The sequence below is a fragment of the Ranitomeya imitator genome, chromosome 3, assembly GCF_032444005.1.
Source record: "Ranitomeya imitator isolate aRanImi1 chromosome 3, aRanImi1.pri, whole genome shotgun sequence".
Taxonomy (NCBI): domain Eukaryota; kingdom Metazoa; phylum Chordata; class Amphibia; order Anura; family Dendrobatidae; genus Ranitomeya; species Ranitomeya imitator.
Genome location: NC_091284.1, coordinates 481,590,839 through 481,616,847, shown reverse-complemented (window position 1 = coordinate 481,616,847; position 26,009 = coordinate 481,590,839). Strand labels below are relative to the sequence as shown.

Here is a 26,009-nt window from a genome sequence, read left to right as displayed (position 1 = left end):
TGACCCTAGGCTCAAACACTAACCTAAGGGTATTTGCAGAATCAGCCCAGATTCTCTCGCATGAGCGTGTCACCACGGCCTAAATGTTAGAGAAGCACTAGTTGCAAATGACGCACACCCTGCAGTTCTTGGAGCTTTTTCCGAAGCAAATTTCCTAACCATGTTTTAGGCTTCTGTCCTTATCCCCAGGCACAAACAAGCAGGGGCTCCATATTTAACAGTAATATTTTCTGCTTCTTCCTTGCTCTTTAGGGGAAGAAGAGTCGGCTGCACGGCCAGCTGGATGGGCCTCCTACCTCCACAGCTGGTCAGGGCTCCGGTAGATCAAGGCCATTGATGGATCACTTACCAACTTTCCAGATTTGCACTGTTTACTCCTCTTTATTTCTAAGATTTTATGTGATTCTATTGATTGTGAAACTGGAAGCTAAATGTCTATTTAACTTACCAAAAAAAGAAGAAAAAAATACAAAACAAAACTCGGAGTGCCTATTTAACGGTTATCAATCCAATCTGCACAGCACACTTTCTTACTATCATTTACTGTATTACTCTACTGTTTACGTTAATTTATATGGTGTTTTAATGTTTTCTCCAGGGTAATGTTTTTTTACTCCATTTGCCATGGCAAAAAATATGTAGAAAATAATTTCCATTGCAGGTCATTTTCATTTTTCTAAAGTAAGAAGGACTTTGTTATATATTCTGTGACATTATTTGTTATGCTACGTATTCCGATCTGAACCAAAGAATGTATGTGAATCTAAATGGAGCAGAAGAATGATTTTTATATAGTGATCTAGTGAAAGGGGGTTCAGCTTAGAAATCAATGGAGGATGGATCACTATATTGTGTCTAATGACTGCTGTTGTGATCCCTTATCGTTGGGGAGGATATTGGCAACTTTTGTAGTTTGGTTTAGAAAATGAAGAAAAGCGTTTAGGAGTTTGCTCCTTATTAAACACGCTGTCTGTGTTTGTCCGTGAATCAGTTTATGCCTTGTGTTCTAAGCTTTGATAATGCTTTTGTCTAGTATGAACCCACACTGAAAAAAACACCTGTCCGCATTGGCCAGTATCTGCAGCTTACCAGTACAATCATACCGCCATTGGATCCACTGGTGGGCGTTTTGACTACGTCTGCCCAGCTCTCTGTGTGCTGTCGCCCTAAGTGTTGGTACAAAGTAGTCTATCAACAGACGTCTTCTACTGAACAGCTATTCTGATGACTTAAGGGGTTACTAAAAAAGCTAATAAAGCTCCTTCTAACTTCTGCTTGTGTGCATGTCCCTGAGAAAGTGGCTGTAATCTTGGAAGAACAGGTAGCCAACACCCAAACTCTTGCATGGGCACCTTTTATGGTACGTCCACACTGCAATTCGTTTATTTGGAGACGTTCCAAAACGCACCTCGGCAGATCTACCTTTCCATCCCTTTTACAACAGTCTATATCTGTATACGGCAATGAATGAAGATATATTGGCTGCTAAATGCTTAAAGAGAAATCATTGTTTTCATTTTTATTTCATAAATCAATAGTACATGTGAAAATAAGCAACATTGTAATATATCTCGTCAGATAAATCTGCTATCTTTTCAGCCAGGACTGATCATTTAATCTCAAAATTCTCATTTCACAAGTAAAAATGTGTACTTAGTGAAGACAGGTTTTTACATTACTGAGATGGCAGTTGGTGCTCATAAAGTTCTATGTAGAGGGGACAGGGGAGGAGGGTCTCTCTGATAAGATCCTATCTCAGTAATGTAATGTATTCACTGAAGACTGATCAGTTGAGGTGGAGAATGAAGCCGATTATTTCGCTGATAAGCTAGATCTTCTCCGTTTTCTGCCAGGACTGACCATTTAATCTTAATAAGTCACTCCTGCAGAGTTCCGATATCTATTAATTCTATGCATTATTCTCTATTCTCCGAATATGACTTGTTCCACTCTGAGATCGTTTTTTTTTTTGTCATTAATAATACTATACATCTCAGCCAATGTAGCAGAAGTACGGTTTACATTTTGCACAGATCCACTCCTATGTAAAGTAATAACAAAAACACATTTCCAGAATTTTCTGCAATGTTCTATGCTAATATGGAAGTCGGACTGACCACCACACTGTTCGCTGCAGCTTTAGTCGATATATAAATGTAGGGAGAGCTGTTTCTATTGAGAAGCTCTTGAATTCAATAATCCAGTTTATGTATGTTGAACTACTTAATATGTGATTGTAGATTGTTTTAAGAAAGGTTTATGCTTGGTTAATAATACTTTGTCACATTCATGTTGATATTGCTCTTTAGGGTATGTTCACGCTGTTTTTTTTGTTTTTTTTTTAGAATTTTGAAGTGAATCCACTCCAAAATCCCCATTAAAAACTGCTTCAAATAAATAGCTTAGAATATTTTTCCTATTTCATTAGAAAACTATCTTTTTTATTCATAGGATAAGTTTGTTTGTTTTTTTTCAGCATTTTTCCAAAAACAATTTGAAAACCCTAATTGAAAAAAAAAAAAACAGCAAAAAAATGCAGAGTGGTTTCTAGGGCTATTCACATGCAGATTTTTTGCAGCGTTTTATTTTTCTGCAGTCAAAACCTTCTGTCTTGGACGTAAAAACACTGCTTTCAAAACACCTGGTTTTGCTTCTTTAGTGCGTTATTGACATGTTTTTTGCTGCATCTTTTGGATCTGGGTACAACGTGTTTTGTCTACAATACATGTTTAGTAAAGTTAGTTTTATTCACCTAAAACTCTTCAAAAACACTGAATAACTAACGTGCTGCATTTTTCAAAAGTTCTAATTCAGTTCTCGAGTTCTCAAATTAAGTCAGGAAATTAAAAATAAAACAATTGTGTAAATGAGATTTCTGACATATCATAGGTTTTGCTGGCACTGTAAAAAAAAACACACACATCTAATTTGCATAACAAAGCTACAAAAAATGCAGCAAAAACGCAACTTGTGAATGGAGCCTAAAACCTCCTTCAAAACGGCTTAAAAAATGCATCCGAAAAAAAAAACATCTTCCAAGTGGATTCTACCTCAAAACAACTGCATGTGAACATACCTTTATTCAATATAGCAGCTTTATTATAGACTGGCGTTCAGAATGTAACCCAATTTGTGTTGGCAGAATGGAAATATTGTACGCATGCTATGGAATAGTTTACTGGTGATTTTTGTTTTATTTTTGCTTCCCCTTGTCCCAGATTGTTTTCCTATTTGCACAGATTTCTAAAATGCCTGGCTGAGAAAAATCTACAAACTGTGAATAAAACCTGCAATTCCTGCACTGTTATATCTCTTCTAATAAAGACATTTTGATTTTTCAACTTGTTCTCAATCTCTTATGCTATGGAAGGAATCCTCCATGTGACTATAGTGTTTAGTACGCTGCTCAAAAAAAATAAAGGGAACATTAAAATCCCACATCCTAGATATCACTGAATGAAATATTCCAGTTGTAAACCTTTATTCATTACATAGTGGAATGTGTTGAGAACAATATAACCTAAAAATTATCAACGTAAATCACAACTAATATCCCACGGAGGTCTGGAGTTGGAATGATGCTCAAAATCAAAGTGGAAAATGAAGTTACAGGCTGATCCTACTTCAATGGAAATGCCTCAAGACAAGGAAATGATGTTCAGTAGTGTGTGTGTGGCCTCCACATGCCTGTATGATCTCCCTACAATGCCTGGGCATGCTCCTGATGAGGTGGCAGATGGTCTCCTGAGGGATCTCCTCCCAGACCTGGACTAGAGCATCCGCCAACTCCTGGACAGTCTGTGGTGTAACGTGACGTTGGTGGATGGTGCGAGACATGATGTCGCAGATCTGTTGAATCGGATTCAGGTCTGGGGAACAGGTGGGCCAGTTCATAGCTTCAATACCTTCATCTTGCAGGAACTGCTGACACACTCCAGCCACATGAGGTCTGGCATTGTCCTGCATTAGGAACCCAGGGCCAGCCGCACCAGTATATGGTCTCACAAGGGGACTGAGGATCTCATCTTGGTACCTAATGGCAGTCAGGCTGCTTCTGGCAAGCACATGGAGGGTTGTGCGGCCCTCCAAAGAAATGCCACCCCAGGCCATTACTGACCCACTGCTAAACCAGTCATGCTGAAGGATGTTGCAGGCAGCAGATCGCTCTCCACGGCGTCTCCAGACTCTGTCACGTCTGTGAAATGTGCTCAGTGTGAACCTGCTTTCATCTGTGAAGAGCACAGGGCGCCAGAGGCGAATGTGCCAATCCTGGTGTTCTGTGGCAAATGCCAAGCGTCCTACGTGGTGTTTGGCTGTGAGCACAACCCCCAACTGTGGACATCAGGCACTCAGACCATCCTCATGGAGTCGGTTTCTAACTATTTGTGCAGACACATGCACATGTGTGGCCTGCTGGAGGTCATTTTGCAGGGCTCTGGCAGTGCTCCTCCTGTTCCTCCTTGCACAAAGGCTGAGGTAGTGGTCCTGCTGCTGGGTTGTTTCCCTTCTACGGCCCCCTCTCCGTCTCCTCGTGTACTGGCCTGTCTCCTGGTAGCGCCTCCAGCCTCTGGACAGTACGTTGACAGACACAGAAAACCTTTCCACAGCTCGCATTGATGTGCCATCCTGGATGAGCTGCACTACCTGAGCCACTTGTGTGGGTTGTAGAGCCGTCTCATGCTACCAGGAGTGTGAAAGTACAACCAACATTCAAAAGTGACCAAAACATCAGCCAGAAAGCATTGGTACCGAGATGTGGTCTGTGGTCCCCACCTGCAGAACCACTCCTTTATTGAGGGTGTCTTGATAATTGCGAATAATTTCCATCTGTTGTCTATTCCATTTGCACAACAGCATGTGAAATTGATTGTCCAACAGTGTTGCTTCCTAAGTGGACAGTTTAATTTCACAGAAGTTTGATTTACTTGGAGTTATATTCTGTTGTTTAAACCCTTCACGACCTCTGCCGTGCTAGTACTGCAGAGGTCGGATCCCCTGCTTTGAGGTGGGCTCCGGCGCTGAGCCCACCTCAAAGCCAGGACATGTCAGCTGTTTTGAAAAGCTGACATGTGCCTGCAATAGCGGCGGGTGAAATCGCGATTCACCCACTGCTATTAACTAGTTAAATGCCGCTGTCAAATGCTGACAGCGGCATTTAACCGGCGCTTCCGGCCATCGGGCCGGAAATGAGCGCATCGCTGACCCCGTCACATGATCGGGGGTCACTGAGGATCAGCATAGCAACCAGAGGTCTCCTTGAGACCTCTATGGTTGCTGATGCCGGCTTGCTGTGAGCGCCACCCTGTGGCTGGCGCTCATAGCAATCCTGTAATCCAGCTACATAGGAGCGATCTGATGATCGCTGCTATGTAGCAGAGCCGATCAGGCTATGCCAGCTTCTAGCCTCCCATGAAGGCTATTGAAGCATGGCAAAAGTAACAACAACAAAAAATATGAAAAAAAAATCTAAAAGTTTAAATCACCCCCCTTTCGTCCCATTCAAAATTAAACAATAAAAAAAAAAAACCTACACATATTTGGTATCGCCGTGTTCAGAATCGCACGATCTATCAATAAAAAAAAGTATTAACCTGATCGCTAAACAGCGTAGCGAGAAAAAAATGCAGAATTACGTTTTTTTGGCCGCCGTGACATTGCATTAAAATGCAATAACGGGCGATCAAAAGAACGTATCTGCACCAAAATGGTATCATTAAAAATGTCAGCTCGGCACGCAAAAAATTAGCCCTCACCCGACCCCAGATCACGAAAAATGGAGACGCTACGGGTATCTGAAAATGGTGCAATTTATTTATTTATTTTTGCAAAGTTTGTAATTTTTTTCCCCAAATCAGATAAAAAAATAACCTAGACATGTTTGGTATTTATGAATTCGTGACCTGGAGAATCATAATGGCAGGTCAGTTTTAGCATTTAGTGAACCTAGCAAAAAAGCCAAACAAAAAAAGTGTGGGATTGCACTTTTTTTGCAATTTCACTGCACTTGGAATTTTTTTCCCGTTTTCTAGTACACGACATGCTAAAACCAATGATGTCGTTCAAAATTGCAACTTGTCCCGCAAAAAACAAGCCCTCACATGGCCATATTGACAGAAAAATAAAAAGTTATGGCTCTGGGAAGGAGGGGAGCGAAAAAAGAGAACGCAAAAACGGAAAAGGGCAAGGTCTTTAAGGGGTTAACTGTTCCCTTTTATTTCTTTGAGCAGTGTCTTTTAACAAATTACCACCTCTTCCTTGAGAGTTCTATGGAAGAATTTGGTGTGGTGTCTAAGGTCTCGTCATCCCGAACATCGACATCCTTGTGGTATTCTCAGCGCGGGATGTCGTAGTGTACCTGCAGACTAGTCCATAAGATACTTAGGGCTCATTCAGATGGCTGCATTTTTCACGTACGAGAAAAACGGTCCTAGTTTTATTTGTGATTTTGTTTAGAGTTTTCTCAGAATTTCAACAGTTTCGTCCACATTTAATCACTTTTTCTCAGATGAGAAACCGAGACAAAGCTTTTCCATTCTCTAGCAGTCTGTGAAAAATGGACAGCGCTTGGATGGTATCAGAGTACAGTGTGATTTATTTTTTTCATGATACCATTGCTGATTTTAATCTGTCACTCAAGCGATAATGGTTTGAGAGAAAGCACTGGAGACTTCTAAGGTGGCCAGCAATGAGTCCAGACCTGAATCCCATAGAACACCTGTGGAGAGATCTAAAAATGGCAGTTTGGAGAAGGCACCCTTCAAATATCAGGGACCTGGAGCAGTTTGCCCAAGAAGAATGGTCTAAAATTCCAGCAGAGCATTGTAAGAAACTCATTGATGGTTACCGGAAGCGGTTGGTCGCAGTTATTTTGGCTAAAGGTTGTGCAACCAAGTATTAGGCTGAGGGTGCCAATACTTTTGTCTGGCCCATTTTTGGAGTTTTGTGTGAAATGATCAATGTTTTGCTTTTTGCTTCATTCTCTTTTGTGTTTTTTCATTTCAGACAAATTAAATGAAGATAATACCAAAGTTTGTGTTTGCAATTATTTTCAGGAAGAAACTGAGTATTATCTGACAGAATTGCAGGGGTGTCAATACTTTTGGTCATGACTGTAGATGTGAGATGGGTGAATAAGCCAGTGTCCATGGACAAGTCACTGGCACCAAAACTCTGATTCTCATAGTCCACACAAGTAGCACCATGTCTGTGTTAGCTTTTATCACTTCGTATCATACCAGTTTGCTTGTTCTTGAGGTCAAAGTCTGATTCCTGCACCCTCGTAATCAGAAAGTAACTTTCTACTTGGAAGAGATCCCAGTATAGTTACAACAGAGACTCCCAGTTATTTAATGGAGCATAAAATGTTGGTCACAATGACATCTGGTGTAATGTCCAGCTGTACAAGACCTCAGAAAAGAGCGAGCAGAACTTGTCAGTACTCTGTAAGGCTATGTGCACACGTTGCGGATTTAGATGCGGATCTGCAGCATTTTAGGACGCGCAATTTGCTTCAAATCCGCAGTGTAGTGCACAAGCAATGTTAGTCAATGTGAAATTGACATTTGGTGTGCACATGATGCGGATCTCAGCTTTTTTGTTCTGCAGCATGTCCATTCTTTTTGCCGTATACAGCGTTTCTGCACCTATTGACTTCCATTGTGTCAGGACAATCCGCAGCAAAACTGCAGGTTTAAAAAAGATCTGTGGATGTGCCTGCGAGAAACGCTGCAGCTCCCACTGGAACAGGGTTTGGTCATATGGAAATTCATCATGCTTGATCTATCCTTGAAAAAAAAACAGACAGCACTCGGCCAATGTTACTCAGTGGGGCAGGGCAGATGAAGAATATTTAGCCCTGACCAAATCTGCATGTGAAAAATAATCGATCGCAGCATGCCCTAGTGTCTGCCGTAACTCGGATGAGACTCGCCCATTAATGTTTATGCATATGTAAAAAAGAAATGGAGACACAGGAAAGTGTCTGATTTTTACGGATACATTGCAGTTCTGTAACTTACATTGTAAATGTTGAATAGCTGCTGTAAATACAGATTGTATACAGGTGACAAGTGAGAAAAAGTCCTCCCGCTTTTCTGGATGAAACTGTTTTTTTTTTTACAAGCTTATGTGAACCTGCCCTTTCTGTTACTAAATTATATATTTGCAATCAAAATTATACACCCCCCCCCATGGCAAACTACATTTATTACCACATTTTACAAACCTGCAGTTCGACATATACCAGTAATGCAAGAACAAATTTACAAAGCTCAACGTGACGAATAGTGTTGAGCGATACCTTCCGATATCGGAAAGTATCGGTATCAGATAGGATCGGCCGATATTCAAAAAATATCGGATATCGCCGATACCGATACCCGATCCCAATGCAAGTCAATGGGACCAAAATATCGGAATTAAAATAAACCCTTTCTTGCCTTGTAGGTTCATTCTACATGAAGGAAAACAACTAAGAATAATGTAGGATGTATTGTGGGAGGTGGCGGAGACATTAAAGGCAATGAGGTTTAGCCCAATCAAATAGAATAGCATGTTTTGTTTTTTTTTTAAGACGTTCGGAGTGAAAAAGATATTGAGTATGTAAATTTTTTTTTATTTTGTCAGATATTGATGTTTCACTATTCCACGCCCTTCCCCTTCTTTTTTTTTTCTTTTTTTTTTTTACTTTTCCCACACTTTCATCTTCATCATCATCAGCATCTTTGACATCAACTTCTTCTTCACCTTATTCATCTTCTTCTTCATCTTCTACCTATTTTTTTTTTTATTACATTCTTCATATTCATTTTATTCAACTATTATTATTCTTCCTATTCTACATATTCTTTTTATTCCACTGTTATTATTCTTCCTATTCTACTTCTTCATCATATTCTCATTTGTGACAGGCATTCCCGTAGTTGTTATCTATAAAAGTTGGAAGATTACACCTTCCATTCTGCCAGTCACAAAAGTTACATTTGTCCGCGTTCAGTTTGGCCTGCAGCATCAGGCTTTATCCAGGGGCACCACGAGGAAGAACGGACTCACCCCCATACACTGCTTAGTCTTCTTCTGCATATAATTTAGATAATATCTTTTGCTCTGATATTAAGTCTTATGCTTAATGTTATTCTGCTCTTTGTTCTGCAGCCTCTTGTTCTTCTGCTTCTCGGTCTTCCATGTCGTCGTCTCCAGGGTCGTCGTCTCCAGTGTCGTCATCTCCGCCGTCGTCGTCTCAGCCGTCGTCGTCTCCGTCGTCGTCGTCATCGGGGTGGTCTTCCGGGTCGTCGTCATCGGGGTGGTCTTCCGGGTCGTCGACTTTAGGGTCTTCAACTTGGAAATGTAGCAGAAGGTACAAGAAGGCTGAGAAAATGCCAAGAACCAGCTGATGGAACTGGAACTCGGATGGCTACCCGAAGGTTCAAGAGCCTATGGAACTACCGAGGACCAGCTGACGTTACTGGAACCCGGTTACTAAGCAGGAGGTACCCGTGCTAAAAAGCACTACCAAGGACCGCCTGACGTTGGCGGAACTCGGATACCCAGAAGGAGGCACCTAAGCCAAAGGCTCTGCCCGGAACCAGCTGACGGTACTGGAACCAGGATGGGGAGCAGAAGGTACAAGAGCAAAAGACACTGCCGAGAACCAGCTGACGGTACTGGAACCCGGATGGGTAGCCGAAGGTCCAAGAGCCAATGGAACTACCGAGGACCAGCTGACGTTACTGGAACCCGGTTACTAAGCAGGAGGTACCCGTGCCCGAAAGCACTACCAAGGACCACCTGACGTTGGTGGAACTTGGATACCCAGAAGGAGGCACCTAAGCCAAAGGCTCTGCCCGGAACCAGCTGACGGTACTGGAACCAGGATGGGGAGCAGAAGGTACAAGAGCAAAAGACACTGCCGAGAACCAGCTGACGGTACTGGAACCCGGATGGGTAGCCGAAGGTCCAAGAGCCAATGGAACTACCAAGGACCAGCTGACGTTACTGGAACCCGGTTACTAAGCAGGAGGTACCCGTGCCCGAAAGCACTACCAAGGACCACCTGACGTTGGTGGAACTTGGATACCCAGAAGGAGGCACCTAAGCCAAAGGCTCTGCCCGGAACCAGCTGACGGTACTGGAACCAGGATTGGGAGCAGAAGGTACAAGAGCAAAAGACACTGCCGAGAACCAGCTGACGGTGCTGGAACCAGGTGGTGGACCTGAAGGTCCACAGGAGAGGAGAGAACAGCTAGGCCGCGAGGCAGCCGCAGTTACCGAACCCCAACAGTCCTACAAGGGGAGCTGGGCCTACTGGCACTACAGAACCAGCCTTGACTACCAGTTCACGCAGCCCACATAGGAAGCTCCTAAACTGGAAGCACCCTGGAGTTGGCTAACCCGACCGCACCACGACGGGGCAAGCATAGGCGTCTCAGTGAGCTTGACACAACCCGGAAACAGCTGGCGGTGCTGAAACCAGGCTTGGCACGAGGGAGTACCTGTGTCAAGAACACTGCCGAGAACCAGCTGGCGGTGCTGGAACCCAGATGCGTTGCCCCAGTGTGCAAGAGCCAATGGCACGACCGAGGACCAGCTGGCGGTGCTGGAACCCGGTTACTAAGCTGTAGGTGCCCGCGCTTAAAAGCACTACCAAGGACCGCCTGACGTTGGCGGAACTCGGATACCCAGGAGGAGGCACCTAAGCCAAAGGCTCGGCCTGGAACCAGCTGACGGTGCTGGAACCAGGTGGTGGACCCCAAGGCCCACAGGAGAGGAGAGAACAGCTAGGCCGCGAGGCAGCCGCAGTTACCGAACCCCAACAGTCCTACAGGGGGAGCTGGGCCTACTGGCACTACAGAACCAGCCTTGACTACCAGTTCACGCAGCCCACATAGGAAGCTCCTAAACTGGAGGCACCCTGGAGTTGGCTAACCCGACTGCAACACGACGGGGCAAACATAGGCGTCTCAGCGAGTTTGACACACCCCGGAAACAGCTGACGGTGCTGAAACCAGGTTTGGCACGAGGGAGTACCTGTGACAAAAACACTGCCGAGAACCAGCTGGCGGTGCTGGAACCCAGATGCGTTGCCCCAGTGTGCAAGAGCCAATGGCACGACCGAGGACCAGCTGGCGGTGCTGGAACCCGGTTACTAAGCTGTAGGTGCCCGCGCTTAAAAGCACTACCAAGGACCGCCTGACGTTGGCGGAACTCGGATACCCAGGAGGAGGCACCTAAGCCAAAGGCTCGGCCCGGAACCAGCTGACGGTGCTGGAACCAGGTGGTGGACCCCAAGGCCCACAGGAGAGGAGAGAACAGCTAGGCCGCGAGGCAGCCGCAGTTACCGAACCCCAACAGTCCTACAGGGGGAGCTGGGCCTACTGGCACTACAGAACCAGCCTTGACTACCAGTTCACGCAGCCCACATAGGAAGCTCCTAAACTGGAGGCACCCTGGAGTTGGCTAACCCGACCGCACCACGACGGGGCAAGCATAGGCGTCTCAGTGAGCTTGTCACAACCCGGAAACAGCTGACGGTGCTGAAACCAGGCTTGGCACGAGGGAGTACCTGTGACAAGAACACTGCCGAGAACCAGCTGGCGGTGCTGGAACCCAGATGCATTGCCCCAGTGTGCAAGAGCCAATGGCACGACCGAGGACCAGCTGGCGGTGCTGGAACCCGGTTACTAAGCTGTAGGTGCCCGCGCTTAAAAGCACTACCAAGGACCGCCTGACGTTGGCGGAACTCGGATACCCAGGAGGAGGCACCTAAGCCAAAGGCTCGGCCTGGAACCAGCTGACGGTGCTGGAACCAGGTGGTGGACCTGAAGGTCCACAGGAGAGGAGAGAACAGCTAGGCCGCGAGGCAGCCGCAGTTACCAAACCCCAACAGTCCTACAGGGGGAGCTGGGCCTACTGGCACTACAGAACCAGCCTTGACTGCCAGTTCACGCAGCCCACATAGGAAGCTCCTAAACTGGAGGCACCCTGGAGTTGGCTAACCCGACCGCACCACGACGGGGCAAGCATAGGCGTCTCAGTGAGCTTGACACAACCCGGAAACAGCTGACGGTGCTGAAACCAGGCTTGGCACGAGGGAGTACCTGTGACAAGAACACTGCCGAGAACCAGCTGGCGGTGCTGGAACCCAGATGCGTTGCCCCAGTGTGCAAGAGCCAATGGCACGACCGAGGACCAGCTGGCGGTGCTGGAACCCGGTTACTAAGCTGTAGGTGCCCGCGCTTAAAAGCACTACCAAGGACCGCCTGACGTTGGCGGAACTCGGATACCCAGGAGGAGGCACCTAAGCCAAAGGCTCGGCCTGGAACCAGCTGACGGTGCTGGAACCAGGTGGTGGACCTGAAAGTCCACAGGAGAGGAGAGAACAGCTAGGCCGCGAGGCAGCCGCAGTTACCAAACCCCAACAGTCCTACAGGGGGAGCTGGGCCTACTGGCACTACAGAACCAGCCTTGACTACCAGTTCACGCAGCCCACATAGGAAGCTCCTAAACTGGAGGCACCCTGGAGTTGGCTAACCCGACCGCACCACGACGGGGCAAGCATAGGCGTCTCAGTGAGCTTGACACAACCCGGAAACAGCTGACGGTGCTGAAACCAGGCTTGGCACGAGGGAGTACCTGTGACAAGAACACTGCCGAGAACCAGCTGGCGGTGCTGGAACCCAGATGCGTTGCCTATTAAAGATTGTCTTCCTAGAGCCCCAACTAGCGGTGTTGGAGCTAAGGGTAAGCAGGGGGAGCAGAGTGTAGGCCGAAGCCTGCACTGGAGGCAGCTTTGTGTCTGCGTTGCGTTTGCAGGACACTTTGCCGGCTACACAGTGGGGGAACAGCTGGCGTTGCTGAACCCCACTAACACAATGGCGTGTGTTTTTCTCTGTGCAGCTAGCACTTGCGGTCAAAAACTAGCGATGTTAGAGCCCGTGTTGAAGCAGGAGGAGGAGTAGAGGAGCAGAGTGTAGGCCGAAGCCTATTTGAACCAATTTCAAAGGAAACCTTTAACCCCCCCTCAGGTGTTACAAAGTACAAGAGACACACCTTGTGCAGTATTAATGCTGCACAAGTGAAAGGTTGCTCTATTAATTTGTCTACTTGCACACGCTGAATGAAAGACGTACACAATTTAGCCCATTCTACAGTCAAACTGTAGTGGATGCGTGACTTGGCTTTTTAAGGAGACGCAGCACAGGTGTCCCAAATAACGCCTTGGTGCTTGGCGCAGCTTCCTGAGCGTTGTTATTTGCTGTACAGGAGTCTGCGCTCTTGTGTTATCCCTTGGCAATGCCCTGTTAGAGCTGCCCGTCTTATGACCTCATTTCATGTTGGCCGGTGCGGTTAGCGATGGCCATAAATCCCAGACCCACAGTGCCTTTTCATAAAGTCACACTGCGGTGCTGTGATTCGTGGCCTTGAGCAGTAAATATTTTGGCCGCTCACACACGTCCTTACACCTGCTTCAGACTGGGCGGCCTCTGCTGATCCCTTCTCGCATGCCGCGGCCATGAGGCTGCACAGTCTGAAGAAGGCGGAAGGAGATGAGTTAAGACAGGTGAAGATATGCACTGCTCGTGCCCATCAATCACACCCTCGCAGTCAAAATAAGACAACGAGGAGCATTGTTTCAGGCAGGGCGGACGCACAGGCGCAACAAGCCAACCAATGATGTCAGAAGACGGGAAGCACTACCAAGGGGGGTGCTGCGTATCATTAGAAAGGAAAGTCACACCTCAGGGACAGTGGAATGGTCTCAATGAGACACATTTTGTACGTTTTGAGTTCCACGTGGGCAAGGACAAAAAGTCAGCCACCTTGTACAAATGCAGCAGTACTGCTGTACAAGGTGGCTGTTATACATAGAAACACCTGGGGGTGGGGGGCAGGCTCCCTTCAATTTCAGTTCATGTGCCTGCGTGGCGTTTGCAGGACACGTTGCCAGCTACACAGCAGGGGAACAGCTGGCGGTGCTGAACCCCACTAACACATTGGCTGGTGTTTTTCTCTGTGCAGCTAGCATGTCCGGGCAGAAACTGGCGTTGTTTGAGCCCAGGGTCAGCAGGAGGAGGAGAGGAGCAAAGTGTAGGCCGAAGCCTGCACTGGTGGCAGCTTTTGTTCTGTTGTGCCAGCGTGGCTTGTGCTGGACACGTTGCCGACTACACAGCAGGGGAACAGCTGGCGTTGCTGAACCCCACTAACACATTGACTGGTGTTTTTCTCTGTGCAGCTAGCAGTTCCGGGCAAAAACTAGCGGTGTTTGAGCCCAGGGTCAGCAGGAGGAGTAGAGGAGCAGAGTGTAGGCCGAAGCCTAGTTGAACCAATTTCAAAGGTTACCTTTAACCCCCCCTCAGGTGTTGCAAGGTACAAGAGCCACACCTTGAACAGCATTAATGATGCACAAGTCAAAGGTTGCTCTATTTAATTTTGCTCCTTGCACACGCTGAATTAAACACGTACACTATTTAGCCCATTATACTGTCAAACAGTAGTGGAGGCGTGACTAGTCTACTAGTCTTTTTAAGGAGACGCAGCACAGGTGTACAAATTTACACCTAGGTGCTGTGCGCAGATTCCTTACCGTTGTTATTTGCAGTACAGGAAACTGCGCTCTTGTGTTATCCCTTGGCAATACCCTGTTAGTGCAGGCTGTCTCATGACCTCATTTCATGTTGGCCGGTGCGGTTAACGATGGCCATAAATCCCAGACCCACAGTGGCTTTTCCTAAAGTCACACTGCGGTGCTGGGATTCGTGGCCTTGTGCAGTAAATATGTTCGCCGCTCACACATGTCCTTACACCTGCTTCAGACTGGGCGGCCTCAGCTGATCCCTTATCGCATGCCGCGGCCATGAGGCCGCACAGTCAGAAGAAGGCGGAAGGAGGGGAGTGAAGACAGGGGAACATATGCACTGCTCGTGCCCATCAATCACACCCTCGCAGTCAAAATATATGAGACAACGGGGGGCGTTGTGTCGGGCAGGGGGGACGCACAGGCACAGCCAGCCAACCAACGATGTCAGGAGACGGGCAGCGCTAACAATGGGGGTGCTGCGTGTCATTAAAAAGGAAAGTCACACCTCAGGGACATTGTAATGGTCTGTAATGAGACACATTTTGTACTTGTTGAGTTCCACGTGTGCAAGGAGAAAAAGTCAGCCACCTTGTACAAATACAGCAGTACTGCTGTACAAGGTGGCTGTTATACATAGAAACACCTGGGGGTGTGGGGGGCAGGCTCCCTTCAATTTCAGTTCATGTGCCTGCGTGGCGTTTGCAGGACACGTTGCCAGCTACACAGCAGGGGAACAGCTGGTGGTGCTGAACCCCACTAACACATTGGCTGGTGTTTTTCTCTGTGCAGCTAGCATGTCCGGGCAGAAACTGGCGTTGTTTGAGCCCAGGGTCAGCAGGAGGAGGAGAGGAGCAAAGTGTAGGCCGAAGCCTGCACTGGTGGCAGCTTTTGTTCAGTTGTGCCAGCGTGGCTTGTGCTGGACACGATGCCGACTACACAGCAGGGGAACAGCTGGCGGTGCTGAACCTCACTAACACATTGACTGGTGTTTTTCTCTGTGCAGCTAGCATGTCCGGGCAGAAACTGGCGGTGTTTGAGCCCGGGGTCAGCAGGAGGAGGAGAGGAGCAGAGTGTAGGCCGAAGCCTGCACTGGTGGCAGCTTTTGGTCGGTTGTGCCAGCGTGGCTTGTGCTGGACACGATGCCAACTACACAGCAGGGGAACAGCTGGCGGTGCTGAACCCCACGAACACATTGACTGGTGTTTTTCTCTGTGCAGCTAGCAGTTCCGGGCAGAAACTAGCGGTGTTTGAGCCCAGGGTCAGCAGGAGGAGTAGAGGAGCAGAGTGTAGGCCGAAGCCTAGTTGAACCAATTTCAAAGGTTACCTTTAACCCCCCCCTCAGGTGTTGCAAGGTACAAGAGCCACACCTTGAACAGCATTAATGATGCACAAGTCAAAGGTTGCTCTATTTAATTTTGCTCCTTGCACACGCTGAATTAAACACGTACACTATTTAGCCCATTATACTGTCAAACAGTAGTGGAGGCGTGACTAGTCTACTAGTCTTTTTAAGGAGACGCAGCACAGGTGTACAAATTTACACCTAGGTGCTGTGCGCAGATTCCTTACCGTTGTTACTTGCAGTACAGGAAACTGCGCTCTTGTGTTATCCCTTGGCAATACCCTGTTAGTGCAGGCCGTCTCATGACCTCATTTCATGTTGGCCGGTGCGGTTAACGATGGCCATAAATCCCAGACCCACAGTGGCTTTTCCTAAAGTCACACTGCGGTGCTGGGATTCGTGGCCTTGTGCAGTAAATATGTTCGCCGCTCACACATGTCCTTACACCTGCTTCAGACTGGGCGGCCTCAGCTGATCCCTTATCGCATGCCGCGGCCATGAGGCCGCACAGTCAGAAGAAGGCGGAAGGAGGGGAGTGAAGACAGGGGAACATATGCACTGCTCGTGCCCATCAATCACACCCTCGCAGTCAAAATATATGAGACAACGGGGGGCGTTGTGTCGGGCAGGGGGGACGCACAGGCACAGCCAGCCAACCAACGATGTCAGGAGACGGGCAGCGCTAACAATGGGGGTGCTGCGTGTCATTAAAAAGGAAAGTCACACCTCAGGGACATTGTAATGGTCTGTAATGAGACACATTTTGTACTTGTTGAGTTCCACGTGTGCAAGGAGAAAAAGTCAGCCACCTTGTACAAATGCAGCAGTACTGCTGTACAAGGTGGCTGTTATACATAGAAACACCTGGGGGGGTGGGGTGCAGGCTCCCTTCAATTTCAGTTCATGTGCCTGCGTGGCGTTTGCAGGACACGTTGCCAGCTACACAGCAGGGGAACAGCTGGCGGTGCTGAACCCCACTAACACATTGGTTGGTGTTTTTCTCTGTGCAGCTAGCATGTCCGGGCAGAAACTGGCGTTGTTTGAGCCCAGGGTCAGAAGGAGGAGGAGAGGAGCAAAGTGTAGGCCGAAGCCTGCACTGGTGGCAGCTTTTGGTCAGTTGTGCCAGCGTGGCTTGTGCTGGACACGATGCCGACTACACAGCAGGGGAACAGCTGGCGGTGCTGAACCCCACTAACACATTGGCTGGTGTTTTTCTCTGTGCAGCTAGCATGTCCGGGCAGAAACTGGCGTTGTTTGAGCCCAGGGTCAGCAGGAGGAGGAGAGGAGCAAAGTGTAGGCCGAAGCCTGCACTGGTGGCAGCTTTTGGTCAGTTGTGCCAGCGTGGCTTGTGCTGGACACGATGCCGACTACACAGCAGGGGAACAGCTGGCGGTGCTGAACCCCACTAACACATTGGCTGGTGTTTTTCTCTGTGCAGCTAGCATGTCCGGGCAGAAACTGGCGTTGTTTGAGCCCAGGGTCAGCAGGAGAGGAGCAGAGTGTAGGCCGAAGCCTAGTTGAACCAATTTCAAAGGTTACCTTTAACCCCCCTCAGGTGTTGAGAGGTACAAGAGCCACACCTTGTGCAGCATTAATGCTGCACAAGTAAAAGGTTGCTCTATTTGTTTTGCTCCTTGCACACGCTGACTAAAACACGTACACTATTTAGCCCATTATACTGTCAAACAGTTGTGGAGGCGTGACTTGTCTTTTTAAGGAGACGCAGCACAGGTGTCAAAATTTGCACCTAGGTACTGGGCGCAGATTCCTGAGCGTTATTTGCTGTACAGGAGTCTGCGCTATTGTGATCCCTTGGCCATGCGCTGTGAGCGCTTCCTGTCTTCTGACCTCATTTCATTTCGGCCGTTGCGGTTAGCGATGGACATGAATCCCAGACCCACAGTGTGTTTTCAAAAAATCACACTGCGTGGCTGTGATTCGTGGCCTTGTGCAGTAAATAGGTTTGCCGCTTACACATGTCCTTACACCTGCTCCAGACTGGGCGGCCTCAGCTGATCCCTTATCGCCTACCACGGCCAGGAGGCCGCACAGTCTGAAGAAGGCGGAAGGAGATGAGTTAAGACAGGCGAACATATGCACTGCTCGTGCCCATAAACCACACCCTCGCTGACAAAATAAATATGACAACGAGGGGCGTTGTTTCTAGCAGGGCGGATGCACAGGCGCAGCCAGCTAACCATGATGACAAAAGACGGGAAACGCTACCAAGGGGGTGCTGCGTATCATTAGAAAGGAAAGTCACACCTCAGGGACAGTGGAATGGTCTCAATGAGACACATTTTGTACGTGTTGAGTTCCACGTGGGCAAGGAGAAAAAGTCAGCCACCTTGTACAAATGCAGCAGTACTGCTGTACTAGGTGGCTGTTATACATAGAAACACCTGGGGGGGTGGGGCCAGGTTCCCTTTAATTTCAGTTCATGTGCCTGCGTGGCGTTTGCAGGTCACGTTGCCGGCTACACAGCAGGGGAACAGCTGGCGTTGCTGAACCCCACTAACACATTGGCTGGTGTTTTTCTCTGTGCAGCTAGCACTTCCGGGCAAAAACTAGCGGTGTTTGAGCCCAGGGTCAGCAGGAGGAGGAGAGGAGCAGAGTGTAGGCCGAAGCCTGCACTGGTGGCAGCTTTTGTTCTGTTGTGCCAGCGTGGCTTGTGCTGGACACGTTGCCGACTACACAGCAGGGGAACAGCTGGCGGTGCTGAACCCCACTGACACATCACCTAGTGTTTTTTCTGTGTAGACAACACTTCCAGGTGGCAACTGACAGTGTTGAAACCCAGGGAATCAAAGAGGAGCAGAGTGTAGGCCGAAGCCTGCAGTGGAGCAAGTTGAAAGGGAACCTTTAACCCCCCCCCCCCCCCCAGGCATTTGTTGCTGAAAGAGCCATCTTGTACAGCAGTAATACTGCACATGGAAAATGGTGGCTCCGAAAATTATGCTCCTTGCAAACGCTGAAGTACACACTCATATAATGTGTCCCCTCACACCGTCAAACCATCCCGGAAGTGGGACTTTCCTTTGTAATGTGACACAGCACAGCCGTCATTCCAACCCCCTTGGTGCCGGGCGCCACCTCCTCAACGTTGTTTGGTTCTGTCATGGAGCCCGCGCTGTAATGTTATCCCTTGGCCATGCACAGTTAGCGGTGCCCGTCTTCTGACATCATGTAGGTGTCAGGCTGGCAGTGCCTGTGCGTCCAAGCTGCCCGAGATCCAACCTTGCAGTGTCATCTAATGTAGTCCCACTGCGGGCCAGGGATCCATGGGCATGCGCAGTGCATATCATCGCCTCTCACTCACCTCCTTCCTGCTTCTTCAGACTGTGCGGCGTCACGGCCGTGGCATGCTATTAGGGATCAGCTGACGCCGCCTAGTCTGAAGAAGCGTGAAGAAGGGGAGTGAGAGGCTAGTATATGCACTGCGCATGGCCATGGATACCAGGCCCACTGTGGGATCACATTAGACGACACTGCGAGGTGTGATTTCGGGCAGCGTGGACGCACAGGCGCAGCCAGGACGACAACAAATGATGTCAGAGGACGGGCAGCGCAAACTGTGCATGGCCAAGGGATAACATAACAGCGCAGGGTCCATGACGGAATCAAACAACGCTAAGGAGGCAGCGCACGGTGCCAAGGGGGTAGCAATGACGGCTGTGCTGCGTCACATTACAAAGGAAAGTCCCACCTCCGGGACGGTTGGACGGTGTGAGGGGACACATTACATGAGTGTGTAGTTCAGCGTTTGCAAGGAGCATAATTTCAAGAGCGACCTTTCCCTTGTGCAGTATTAGTGCTGCACATGGTGGCTCTTTCAGTAACAAACGCCTGGGGGGGGGGGGGGACAGGTCCCCTTACATTTTAGTTGTGCCAGCGTGGCGGTCGCATGACACGTTGCCGGATACACAGCTGGGGATCAGCTGACGTTACTGAACCCCAATAACAGAGGAGCGACTGTTGACTGTGCACACAGCACTTCCAGGCACCAACTGGCGGTGTTAGAGCCCAGGGACAGCAGGAGGAGCAGATTGGAGGTATTGCCGCACACACAGCTGGGGATCAGCTGACGTTACTGAACTCCAATAACAGAGGAGCGACTGTTGACTGTGCACACAGCACTTCCAGGCACCAACTGGCGGTGTTAGAGCCCAGGGACAGCAGGGGGAGCAGAGGAACAGAGTGTAGGCCGAAGCCTGATTGGAGCAAGTTGAAAGGAAACCTTTAACCCCCCCCCCCCCCAAGACGTTTGTAGCTGAAAGAGCCATCTTGTGCAGCACTAAGGATGCAAAAGGAAAAGGTTGCTCTTTTAATTATGCTCCTTGCAAACACCGAAGTAAACACTAAAAATGTGTCCCTTTATACCGTTAAACCGTTCCGGAGGTGCGAATTTCCTTCGTAATGGGACACAGCACAGCTGTCATTCCTATCCCCTTGATGCCGTGCGCTGCCTCCTCAGCGTTGTTTTAAGCTGTCACGGAGCCTGCACTGTTCTGTTAGCCCTTGGCCATGCCCAATTAGCGCTGCCTGTCTTCTGACATAATTTGGTGTCAGGCTGTCAGTGCCTGTGCGTCCACGCTGCTCCAGATCCCACCTCGCAGTCTCGTCTAACGTAATCCCACTGCGGGCCTTGGAACCATGGGCATGCACAGTGCATAACCTCGACTCTCACTCCCCTCCTTCCCTCTTCTTCAGACTGTGCAGTGTCACGGCCGTGGCATGCTAGGGATCAGCTGACGGCGCACAGTCTAAAGAAGGCGGAGGGAAATGAGCGAGAGCCCGAGGGGAAGATATGCACTGCGCATGCCCATGGATCCCAGGCCCGCAGTGTGACTCAATCAGAAGACACTGCGAGGCGGGATCTCGGGCAGCGCGGCCGCACAGGCGCAGCCAGCCTGACACCAAATTATGTCAGAAGACAGGCAGCGCAAATAGGGCATGCCCAAGGGATAACAGAACAGCGCAGGCTCCGTGACAGCTTAAAACAACGCTGAGGAGGCAGCGCATGGCACCAAGGGGGTAGGAATGACGGCTGTGCTGCGTCACATTATATATATATATATATATATATATATATATATATATATAACGGTATCAGTGAACACATTTTATAAGTGTTAAGTTCTGCGTGTGCAAAGAGCTAAAAAAAAAGAGCTACCTTTTCCTTGTGCAGCATTACTGCTGCACAAGATGGCTCTTTCAGTAACAAACGACGGGGGGGGGGGGACAGGTTCCCTTCCATTTAGGTTGTTGTGCCAGCGTGGCGGTCGCAGGACACATTGCCGGCTACACAGCTGGGGATCAGCTGACGTTACTGAAACCCAATAACACTGGGTCGTATGTTTTTACTGTGCAGCCTGCACTTCTGAGCCGCAACTGGCGGTGTTGGAGCCCAGGAATAGCAGTTCAGGTGGTAGAAAGATGAACACAGCAGGAGACCTGGATGACACCCAATTACTTAATCAGGCAGAGGAGTGGCAAATTCCTGCGAGATCCAGGCCTGGTTCATTTTCAGGAAAGTAAGCCGGTCAACGTTATCGGAGGATAGTCGCATGCGACGGTCTGTTAGTACACCACCTGCGGCACTAAAGACACGTTCCGATAAGACACTATCCGCAGGGCAAGCCAGCACCTCCAATGCATACTGGCTTAGCTCTGGCCATGTATCCAGCTTAGAGACCCAAAACTTGAACGGGGAAGAGCCGTCTGGGAGTACAGTAAGAGGGCAAGCCATGTAGTCTGTCACCATCTGACGGAACCGTTGCCTCCTGCTGACTGGAGCCGCCGGTGATGGTGTAGACATTTGGGGCGGGCACACAAAAGTGTGCCAGAGTTGTGCCATACTGGGCTTGCCTTGGGCAGAGGCACTGCTTCTGCTCCCTCTTTGGGCAGAGCCTCCCCCACTGCCTCGACGCACTGAGCTGCTTTGTAAAGCACTAGCAGCACTCCTCTCAGTTGGACAGGAGAAGATGATGGAATTCACCAGTGTGTCGTGGTACTCCCGCAATTTACGCTCCCGGGTCAACGCAGGGATGAGGTTTTGGACGTTGTCCCGGTAGCGAGGATCGAGGAGGGTGAACACCCAATAATCAGGCATGTTGAGAATGTGGTCGATGCGGCGGTCGTTTCTCAGGCACTGCAGCATGAAATCCACCATGTGCTGCAGAGTGCCAACTGGCCCAGAAACGCTGTCCCCTGCTTGAGACATGATCTCTGCCCGCTCGTCATCACCCCACCCTCGCTGTACACACTGACCACTGGACAATTGTGTCGCTCCCTCCTCTGGACGGAGCTCTTCCTCCTCCATTGACTCCTCCTCATCCTCCTCACAAATTGGCCCCTGCGTACCCCTTTGTGAGGAACCACGTGGCGCTGACTCTCCAGAAGCTGATGGAAAAGGTGACTCCTCATCCTTCACCTCTTCTACCACATCATCCCTTAACCCTTGCAAAGTTTGCTAAAGCAGGCAGATAAGGGGGACAGTCATGCTGACTAGTGCATCATCTGCACTTGCCATCCGCGTGGAATAACCAAAAGGACGCAAAACCTGGCAGACGTCCTTCATAGTGGCCCACTCTGTGGTTGTGAAGTCTGATCGGCGCTGACTGCGACTTCTTTGCGCCTGATGCAGCTGGTACTCCATAACTGCTTGCTGCTGCTCACACAACCGCTCCAACATATGTAACGTGGAATTCCACCGGGTAGGTAGGTCACATATGATGCGGTGTTCCGGAAGGCGGAATCGGCGCTGCAGAGCAGCAATGCGGGATCTGGCCAAGCTGGAACGCCGCAAGTGAGCACACTCTAGGTGGACCTTGTGCAGCAGGGCATCAAGATCCGGATAGTCCCTCAGAAAACTCTGCACAACGAAATTGAGCACATGTGCCAGACATGGGATGTGAGTGAGGTTGCCAAGGGCCAAAGCTGCCACCAGATTTCGGCCATTGTCACACACTACCATGCCTGGCTGGAGATTCGCTGGCAGTAACCACACATCGCTCTCCTGCTTGATGGCATTCCAGAGCTCCTGCGCTGTGTGGCTTCGATGCCCCAATGAAACTAGTTTCAAGACGGCCTGCTGACGTTTGGCCACGGCTGTGCTCATGTCGGTCATAGGTAAACGTTCACGGGTCCATGTGGAGGTGGACTGTGACGGATCCTGCAGAGAGGAATCAGAGGAACTGGTGTAAGAGGAGGAGTCGATGCGTACAGACTGGATTCCTGCAATCCTTGGAGTGGGCAGGACACGTCCTGCGCCACTCGCACGATCTGTACCTGGCTCAACAACATTAACCCATTGGGCAGTGAGGGAAACATATCGCCCCTGTCCATGCTGACTGGTCCACGCATCGGTGGTGAGGTGGACCTTGCTACTGACGGCGTTCAGTAGCGCATGTTTTATGTTTGCCTCAACATGCCTGTGCAGGGCAGGGACAGCCTGCCTGCTGAAGTAAAAGCGGCTGGGCACCTTGTACTGTGGGACTGCCAATGCCATCAAGTCACGGAAGCTGTCAGTCTCCACCAGCCTGAACGAGAGCATTTCCAGGGACAACAGTTTGGCAATGCCTGCATTCAGAGCCTGTGCTCGGGGGTGGTTGGCCGAGAATGCCCGCCTTTTCTCCCATGCCTGGACTACCGATGGCTGTAGAGTAGACTGGGAGTGTGAGGATGACTGGGAAGGTGGTGCTGTGGGTGGAATTACACTAGGTCTCTGGACAACAGTGGAGGAAGAGGCAACACGAGATGAAGAGGTGGTAGCTGCCGCTGTTGGTTGGCCTACGTCTTCACTGTGTTTCTGTAACTCCACCGCGTGCCTGTTCCGCACATGTTTCCACATATTTGTGGTATTGAGGTTGCTGACACTTTTACCTCTTTTTACTTTCTGATGACACAGCTTGCATTTGACAAAACAAATGTCATCTGCAACTGTGTCAAAAAAGGACCAGGCACTGCAAGTCTTGGGAGCGCCCTTTTTGGCTTTGGAAAGAGACAGGCTCCTAACGGGTGCCAAAGTGGAGGCTACAGGCTCCGCAGTCTTCCCCCTCCCTCTCCCTCTTTGGCCCGTAAGGGGAATCTCTTCCTCAGAGCTGCTCCCACCACCTTCCTGTTCCTCACGCCACGATGGGTCAAGGACCTCATCATCTCCACTACCCTCTGCCACCAACTGCTCCTCCTGGGTAGTCTCGGCAGCACAGTACGCATCAGAAAGCGGCACCTGAGTTTCATCATCAGATGCGTACTGCGCTGTGGTCACCGGAGGCACTGGCCCACCTGCCTCTTCAGAGTCAGAGAGATAAAGCTTTTGGGCATCACTGCACACTGCCTCTTCTTCCATTTCTCCAATGCTGCTTGGCTGGCCCCCTGTTTCCAAGCCAAGAGATTCAGAGAACAGAAGTAGAGACGGCTCCTGTCCTGGGCTCTCTGACTGCCTGGCCAATTTGGCAGGTGGTGAAGAGACAGATGGCTGCTCTCCAGTGCTCTGTGCCTGAGAGGATGTGGCACTAACTGAAGTCGATGCCGAGGCGTTAGCTGCCATCCACCCGACAACGGCTTCAATTTGGTCTTCACGTAGCAGCGGTGCACGGCGCTCTCCGACAAAGCTGCGCATGAAGGACTGTTCCCTGCTGAAACTGAGTGACGACGAGTCACCGGCGCCCGCAGCAGGCACAGAATCACCACGTCCTCTCCCTGCTCCTCTCCCTGCTCCGCGCCCACGCCCACGTGCCTTACTCCCTGCCCTCTTCATCTTGGTTGACAGATAAAGATAAGCAGAAAAGTACTAAGGCCTTAGTGTGCTTATTCCTGAAATGCTCCTCCTAACAGGTGTAAGAAACACTAATGTTGTAAATTGTGGACTAAACTTTATTATTTTTCAAATGTGGCCTACACAAGTGTTAAGTTGTGTTTGGTGAACTTAACTTTTTTTTTGGTGCAGATCGGGCTACAGAGCTAGTTTAAATCACACGGAGACCGTGTAGACAGCCGTAAACGGCGCTGCAAGGCCAAAAAACCCTCCTCTCGGTTATCCTATATAGTGTTTTTCCACTATTTAGCTGGATACGAGTGGAAAGACAATAATAGGAATTTTTTTTTTCAAATTTTAAACAGGCTGCACTATTTGAAAAAAAGTAAAAATTTTCTCAAGGTATGAGGCAGTAACGAACCCTGAGCTGAATCCAACCGGCTATGGCTGCACACAGACTACAGGGCGAGCTGGGCTCACACGGAGACCGTGCAGACAGCCGTAAACGGCGCTGCAAGGCCAAAAAAACCTCCTCTAGGTTATCCTATATAGTGTTTTTCCACTATTTAGCTGGATACGAGTGGAAAGACACTAATAGGATTTTTTTTTTCAAATTTTAAACTGGCTGCACTATTTGAAAAAAAGGAAATTGTTTTTCAAGGTATGAGGCAGTAACGCACCCTGAGCTGAATCCAACCGGCTATGGCTGCACACAGACTACAGGGCGAGCTGCGCTCACACAGAGACCGTGCAGACAGCCGTAAACGGCGCTGCAAGGCCAAAAAACCCTCCTCTAGGTTATCCTATATAGTGTTTTTCCACTATTTAGCTGGATACGAGTGGAAAGTCACTAATAGGAATTTTTGTTTTTCAAATTTTAAACAGGCTGCACTATTTGAAAAAAAGTAAAATTTTTCTCTAGGTATGAGCCAGTAACGAACCCTGAGCTGAATCCAACCGGCTATGGCTGCACACAGACTACAAGGCGAGCTGGGCTCACACGGAGACCGTGCAGACAGCCGTAAACGGCGCTGCAAGGCCAAAAAACCCTCCTCTAGGTTATCCTATATAGTGTTTTTCCACTATTTAGCTGGATACGAGTGGAAAGACACTAATAGGAATTTTTTTTTTCAAATTTTAAACAGGCTGCACTATTTGAAAAAAAGTAAAATTTTTCTCAAGGTATGAGCCAGTAACGAACCCTGAGCTGAATCCAACCGGCTATGGCTGCACACAGACTACAGGGCGAGCTGGGCTCACACGGAGACCATGCAGACAGCCGTAAACGGCGCTGCAAGGCCCAAAAACCCCCCTCTAGGTTATCCTATGTAGTG

The 26,009-nt window shown here is 49.2% G+C and overlaps 1 protein-coding gene across 1 annotated transcript in view; it reads left to right on the top strand.

The window, feature by feature from the left end:
- GCC2 (GRIP and coiled-coil domain containing 2) overlaps nucleotides 1-3,341 on the top strand; it is a 128,657-nt gene extending 125,316 nt beyond the window's left edge. The window contains exon 23 of the mRNA XM_069757561.1: nucleotides 253-3,341. Coding sequence (XP_069613662.1) covers nucleotides 253-323 — 71 coding nt within the window. The 3' untranslated portion in view covers nucleotides 324-3,341. The remainder of the gene's footprint in view (nucleotides 1-252) is intronic.
- The last annotated feature ends 22,668 nt before the right edge of the window (nucleotides 3,342-26,009 follow it).